General features: G+C 49.1%; 1 protein-coding gene across 1 annotated transcript in view; it reads right to left on the bottom strand.

Annotated features, from left to right (window-relative positions):
* Positions 1 to 5,989, bottom strand: part of ppm1e (protein phosphatase, Mg2+/Mn2+ dependent, 1E) — a 178,939-nt gene extending 172,950 nt beyond the window's left edge. The window contains exon 1 of the mRNA XM_078225908.1: positions 5,808 to 5,989. Coding sequence (XP_078082034.1) covers positions 5,808 to 5,989 — 182 coding nt within the window. The remainder of the gene's footprint in view (positions 1 to 5,807) is intronic.
* Positions 5,990 to 7,662: the final 1,673 nt, after the last annotated feature.

Here is a 7,662-nt window from a genome sequence, read left to right as displayed (position 1 = left end):
CAAACATACAAGTTAGGAGCAGGCGTAGGCCATTCGGCCCCTTGAGCTAGCTCCACCATTCAATAAGGCTGATCCGATTGTGGCCTCAGTGGCACTTTCCTAGCCCCCTATGCCCTTTGACTCCCTGGTCAATCAAGAATCTCTCTCATTCAGTCTTAAAAATATTCAGTGAACCTGCCTCCACCACTCTCTGGGGAGGAGAGTTCCACATGGGTTACAAGCCTCAGAGAAAAACTTATTTTAAATGGGAGAAGTTCAATTCTGGCCTCGGGTCACTGTCTGTGTGGAGTTTGCACGTTCTCCCCGTGTCTGCGTGGGTTTTCTCCGGGTACTGCGGTTTCCTCCCACACGCCAAAGATGTGTGGGTTAGGTTTATTGACCATGCTAAATTGCCCCATAATGTCAGGGCGATTAGCAGGGTAAATACGTGGGGTTAGGGGGAGAGGGCCTGGGTGGGATTGTGGTTGGTGGAGACTCAATGGGCTGAATGACCTCCTTCTGCACTGTAGGGTTTCTATGAGAGACCTGTTATTTTTAAACTGTGTCCCCCTAGTTCTAGTCACTCCCACAAGGGGAAATATCTGTTCAGCATTCACCCAGGTCAAGTCAGGATTTTATAGGTTTCAATGAGATCACCTCTCATTCTTCTAAGCTCCAATGGATACAGGCCCAGCCTGTCCAACCTTTCCTCACCAGATATTCCCTTCAGTCGAATGAACCCAGACCTTAATTGAGCATTATCTTTGCAAGTTTTGGTCTTATTTTTGTCTCTCTCTTGCTTTCGCTTTCATCATTCTGCCATTCACACCTCCGTATCTTCTCTCTAGGGAGGAGAAGGTTGAAGCTGAGTGAGGTTTAAAAAATTACACAGGGGTTTGTAAGGAGAGACAGAGAGGTCATCTTTCCATGTGTGATTGGGGGAGGGGGGGTGGAGGGGAGGGGGGGTGGAGGGGAGGGGGGGGGAGGGGGGGGTGGAGGGGGGGTGGAGGGGAGGGGTGGAGGGGAGGGGGGTGGAGGGGAGGGGGGTGGAGGGGAGGGGGGTGGAGGGGAGGGGGGGGAGGGACCAAAACTAGGCAGTGGCGTAGCGGTATTATCACTGCATTAGTAGTCCAGAGACCCCGGGTAATGTTTTGGGGATCTGGGTTCGAATCCCACCAGGACCAATGATGAAATTTGATTTCAAATAAAATCTGGAATTAAGAGTCTAATGACGAACATGAAACCATTGTCGATTGTTGTAAAAACCCATCTGGTCCTTTAGGGAAAGAAATCTGCCATCCTTACCTGGTCTGGCCTACACATGACTCCAGAGCCACAGCAATGTGGTTGACTCTCAACTGCCCTGAGGGATGGGCAATAAATGCTGGCCCAGCGACGCCCACATCCCATGAACGAATAAATTTTTAAAAACTAGACATCCTTTGTTTCTTTCCTTGCGTCGCATTCTCTTTGGTTCTGTAACACCAACTCTTTTGTTAATTAATGTGTTATTTATTTGAATTTGTTATTTAATCTCTCCGGTCTTCCACAGACCTTTCCCTTTGCTTTTTCTGTAACCCCCCCCCCCCCAGCTATTGCTCAGAACTCATTACATTTCTAACTCTTCCCAGTTCCAATGAATGGTTTGAGCAGCACGGTGGCACAGCGGTTAGCACTGCTGCCTCACAGCGCCAGGGACCCGGGTTCAATTCCACCCTTGGGTCGCTGACTGTGGGGGGTTTGGACTCGAAACCTCAGCTCTTTTCTCTCCTTCCAGATGCTGCCAGACCTGCTGAGATTTTCCAGCATTTTCTCTTTTGGTTTCAACTTAATACGAGATAGGTCCATTCAAAAGTCTGATGGCAGCAGGGAAGAAGCTGTTCTTCAGTTGGTACGTGACCTCAGAAGGTCATTGACTAAAACATTGACTCTGTGTTTCTCTCTCGACAGACTGCTGCCTGACCTGCTGAGTATTTGCAACATCTTCTGCTTTTCTTGCTCCAAATAATGAACAGCTTGTTGGATTTCTGATCAGTATAAACTTTGACACAACGTGACCTGCTGATGTTTTAATACCAGAATAGTGCAGCACAATGGCACAGTGGTTCGATTCCCGGCCTTGGGTCACTGTCTGTGCGGAGTCTGCACATTCTCCCCATGTCTGCGTGGGTTTCCTCCGGGTGCTCTGGTTTCCTCCCACACTCTAAAAATGTGTGGGTTAGATGCATTGGCCATGCTAAATTGCCCCTTAGTGTCAGGGGGACTAGCTAGGGTAAATGTATGGGGTTGTAGGGATAGGGCTTGGGTGGGATTGTGGTCGGTGCAGACTCGATGGGCCGAATGGCCTCTTTCTGCACTGTAGGGATTCTATGACTCTCATGCAAAAGAGGCTCCTCGCAGCAAGCTGCCACCTAGAGGACAGGGTCATAGAGTCACCACAACACAACACCCTGGATGCTGGAAATACTCAGCAGGCCGGGCAGCATCTGTGGAGAGAGAAACAGAGTTAGTGTTTCATCAGAACTGGAGAAAGGTCACGGACCTGAAACATTAACTCTCTTTTCTCTGTCCACAGATGCTGTCTGACCTGCCAAGTATCGTTTCAGTGTCATCCTGCTAAGGGATTCAGGGGACAGTTAAATTAAAGCCACCATCAGCCATGACCTTACTCAAAGACACAGCAGGCTCGATGGGCCAAATGGCCTTATTTAATTATTTGTTCAAGGGAGGTGGATTTTTTGCCCATCCCTGAATGGCCATTGCTGTGGGTCTGGAGTCACATGTAGGCCAGACCAGGTAAGGATGGCAGATTTCCTTCCCGAAAGGAGCAAGATGGATTTTTATAACAATCGATAATGTCATGGTCATCATTAAACTTTTAATTCCAACATTCTTTTAAAATTGAATTCAAATTTCACCATCAGCTGCAGTGGGATTTGAACTCAGGTCCTGAGAGCATTACACGGAGGTCTCTGGATTACTCGCCCAATGACAATACCACTACGCCACTGCCACCGCCTGTCCAGCTCCAGCTCCTATTTCTTATGTTCTGTGATACTCCTGAAGTGAGAAAATAGGTTCTCAGAGATTGCCAAGCCTGCTGCCACTGCTACAGTTGGTTACAGTAGAGACATTGGTGTGGTAGTAATATCGACTCGACTAGTAATCCATGGCAACGGATAGAATTTAAACTCAGTTAATAAATCTGGAATTTAAAGCGAGTCTCAGTAATGGTGACCATGGCAACTATCATTGTAGAAACCCGGCTGGTTCATTCAATGTCCCTTAGGGAAGGAAATCTGCCGTCCTTACCCGGTCTGGCTCACACATGACTCCAGAGCCACAGCAATGAGACTAAATCTTAAATAGAGTGGCACAGTGGTTAGCACTGCTGCCTCACAGCACCAGGGACCTGAGTTTGATTCCCGGCTTGGGTCACTATCTGTGCAGAGTCTACACATTGTCTACGTGGGTTTCCTCCGGGTGCTCTGGTTTCCTCCCACAGTCTGAAAGACGTGCTGGTTAGGTGCATTGGCCGTGCTAAATTTTCCCTTGGTGTACCCGAACAGGTGCCGGAGTGTGGCGACTAGGGGATTTTCACAGTAACTTAATTGCTGTGTTAATGTGAGCCTACGTGTGATATTAATAAATAAACTAGATGGCTGAGCAAGACACAAAGTTCTGGGATGATGGGCAACAAAGGTTGACCTTGAAGGAGAAAATAAAATCCTGAGCTCAGACGGATATTCCCAGGATTCAGGTCACTGCATTTTTTGTGATATATGATTTCCCATATGAAAGAGTGGCAGATCACTCTGCAGGTAAAACAGGTGTTAGGGGCTATGTTTGGGAGGAAGGAAGACTGTGTGTATATATATATATATATATATATAGAGAGAGAGAGAGAGAGAGATTGAAACTAGGGGAAAAGGGTTGAGGGTCCAGGAATAACTATCAATCCACACTGGCTCCAACACGGTGTCCCAAATTCCGAAGCTGTAACTGTCCATTCTGCCCTTTACATCAATCAACAGATCCAGCCCCATTCTCACCAACCCTGTCCTCAAGGCGCTAATAACCGGGTCTCTGCAATTTCCTGTGTCACCTTCAAAATCATTTCCACACTTCTAACTTTTGGCGTGCCCTGTTTATTTTTTAAAAGATCCAATAATTTGAATTTAACAGAATAGGAGCTCGCAAAGCGAGGGGTTTGGAGATAAAAATTTGAATGATTGGAATTAAGCGACTCGGACAGCCGAGGGCTGAAACTGGGTGTTTTTCTAAAAAAAATTAAATGCAAAAAAAAAGACACTAAATTTGCATTCAAAAAGCAGCGATGGTGTTCTTTATTTCAAAATGGTAAATGAATTCGTTACCTGGCAGCCTGTCCAATCCTCCCCTCCCAGAGTGAGAGAGACAGGTCTGAGACTGGGGAGGAGGGTGCACTGAACACAAGATATACCCTTAACCGGGGAGGGAAAATAGCACCATCTGCGCCCTTCCCTTTGAGAGACATGCACTGGGAGAGCAGGAACTCTCTCTCTCTCTAGGACAGGGGGGGCAACAATCCCCAGGTAACCAGAGCCAGTAACCAATGCATCCCGATTCACCCCCCCCCCCCCCTCCCTCCCTCCCTCCTTCAGGCCAAGTGCACGGGTAACAGAACCGGTCAGGTTGCAAACATTACTTATTCATTCCGCCCTGGGCTTTATCGCAAGCGGAGATCCCTCCACTCCATCAGACTGAGAGAGTCAAGTGTGACCCAGTACACAGGGAAACTCCGAGTGAAAGCAAAATTAACCATTGACACATCTATATATAAAAAAGAGGAAAACATTCTAACATTATACAAAAAAAAACAAGGGAAGAACAAATCAGACACCATGCCCCTCGCTGCCCCCCGTTTTATTTTGCTTGAAAAGCCAATTGCACACATTTGAAAAGCTTTTTGATAAAGCGACACATCTTCCCCCACCCCCCTCCTCCCCAGCACAGAGCAGGTTAGCTGAACTGGAATTCTAACCGCACTGAAACATTGTACAAAGGATTAATAACAACCGAGAGAGAGAGAGAGAAATTCTACCATCCAACTTTCAGAAGAGTAACCTGCAACTTTTCCTGTTTTCTCACAGGGTTGCTGTTGAGGGGGGGGGGGGGGGGGGGTTAGGTGGGAATTTAAAAAAATAGCCCGGGGTTCCTGCTCAGCCTCGGGATGTCTTAGAGAGCTAAGAGTAGATTAATCGGTCATTTCCCCAGCTCGGGTCAGCCCTGATCCTTTCTGATCTAACACTCCAGGTAAGCCTCGATAAATGCAGACAATAATGTCTTTTCCCTGGCTTGTCTTTATTCCCCCGTCCCCTCCCCTCCCTCTTTGCATTTGACAACTTACAGACTCATTTTTACAGCCCTCACCCATCCTTCTCTTTTTTTATATATATAAAAGGACACAAGAGGCAGCTTTCAATGTCAAACTACCCTGCCCATGACATCCAGTCCAAAGGACAAGACTCTGTCAGGCTGCACATCACCTCTTAGAAAAAAAACAGGTAATTAAATAAAAAACCCTTTGGATGTTTTAATTTCTCAGAATGCTTCCATGTGTCTCTGTTAAGAGGCACCAATTTAAAGCTCCCAGTCTCTCTCTCTCTCTCTGGAATAAGGGCATCTCCAGCCCAGTCTGAGTGGGTCCTGGGCACTCTGCACCTTGCTCTGTCTGTCTGGCCACTTTTGGTGACATCTCTTTGCTGAGGTTGACACTTGGTTTAGGCAGGGCAGGGAGAGGCAGGGCAGGGGGGAGACAGGGGGGAGAAGAAGCCCGGCTACTTAACTATCTGCAGAGATGCTGGAGGCACAGGTCCAGGCACTCGCCCTCCACCTCCTCCTCGGTGATGTGGTTGGAGACGGGCCGGAGGGGCAGCGGCTCCTCCTCGCCGAAGGGTCCCCGGAACTCCCGCAGCAGCAGCTCCAGGAAGCGGCGGAAGGCTTTCTCCTCGCTGGCCGAAGCTGCCATTCCCGGCCGGAGGAGCAGCTCCGGAGAGGCAGAGACACAGAGAGAGACAGAGAGAGCTGGGGCTCAGCGACAGGCGCTGGGAGGAGGGAGGGAGGGAGGAGCAGCGCCGCCCGCTGCCAGCAGGGGGAGGGAGGGAGCCAGGCGGCGTGCGCGCCCCCGGCGCGCCCCCGCACACAATGGGCGCGCGACACCATCCCCATCGCACCCGGGCACGTGCATCGCCTCCCAATAATCCACCCACTGCGCGCGCACAGGCTTTTATTACAGTGCGCGTGCACATTATTTTAGTGATGTGCGCGTGCACTTTTAATAAATGCGCGTCCGTGTTTTATTGATGTGCGCGTGCATGAATTCCTTTATTGATTTTAAAGTTTATTTATTAGTGTCACAAGTAGGCTTACATTAACACTGCAATGAAGTCACTGTGAAAATCCCCTGGTCGCCACACTCCGGCGCCTGTTCGGGTACACTGAGGGAGAATTTAGCACGGCCAATGCACCCTAACCAGCACGTCTTTCAGACTGTGGGAGGAAACCGCAACACCCGGAGGAAACCCACGCAGATACGGGGAGAATGTGCGGACTCCGCACAGACAGTGACCCGAGCCGGGAATCGAACCCGGGTCCCTGGCGCTGTGAGGCAGCAGTGCTAACCACCGGGCCGTAAAGGATTGCAATGGTAGAGTTGGATGAGGGAAGTAGGGAGGGAACAGAAACACAGACTGGTTGGACCGAATGGCCTTTTTCTGTGCCGCATATCCCATGTATTCCCATGTACCACAATACAGGCATTCCCCACCCAACACGAAACCATGCGGTCTCCCATGGGAGGCAAAAGGACAGGTAACAACCCAGGCTCAATCGCAGGAAGAAAATCTGGGATATTCCTCTCTGAGCCATCTAAACAATATAGAAAGTCTAGATCAGGAGTGGAAACTGATGTGTGTGCGTACGTTATTCTTTATTGATGTGTGTGTGTGCACGTTATGTTTTATTGATGTGTGTGTGTGTTCATTTGTTTTTAATGACATGTGCATGCCCATTGGGAGAAATGGAGAGTTTTTAGGGAGTTCCAGAGGTTAGCCCACAGACAGCTGACAGGTGAAAATGATGGCCCAGTGCATACATGGAGCACCCACTGAGGGAAAAGGAGCAAACACATCTTTATATAGCATCTGATCACACCTTTAGGACATCACAACTAATGGATCACTCTTAATTATACTTAGGTGTCAGCCTTGACTCAGTCACACACACTGAGTCAGAAGATTGTGGATTCAGGCCCCACTCCCACAGCCTCGAATCTAGGCGAACACTTTAGTTCAGTACTGAGGGAGTGCTGCATTGTTGGAGGTGCTATCACTGAGCTATGAAAGGCCTTCCTTAATAAAAGGGCAACTTGTGGGGGCGGCACGGTAGCTCTGTGGTTACAGCACCAGGGACCTGGGTTCAATTCCAGCTTTGATTCACCGTCTGAGTGGAGTCGGCACATTCCCCTCGTGTCTGCGTGGGTTTCCTCCAGGTGCTCCAGTTTCCTCCCACAGTCCAAAGATGTGCGGGTTAGGTTGATTGCCGTGCTAAATTGCCCCCATAGCATCAGGGGGATTAGCAAGGGTTACAGAGAGAGGTCCTGGGTGGGATTGTTGTTGGTGCAGGCTCGATGGGCTGAATGGC

Source organism: Mustelus asterias, chromosome 12 (assembly GCF_964213995.1).
Source record: "Mustelus asterias chromosome 12, sMusAst1.hap1.1, whole genome shotgun sequence".
In the NCBI taxonomy this organism is placed as follows: Eukaryota; Metazoa; Chordata; class Chondrichthyes; order Carcharhiniformes; family Triakidae; genus Mustelus; species Mustelus asterias.
Note: the sequence above shows the minus strand (reverse complement) of the source record. Positions and strands in the feature narration are given on the sequence as shown.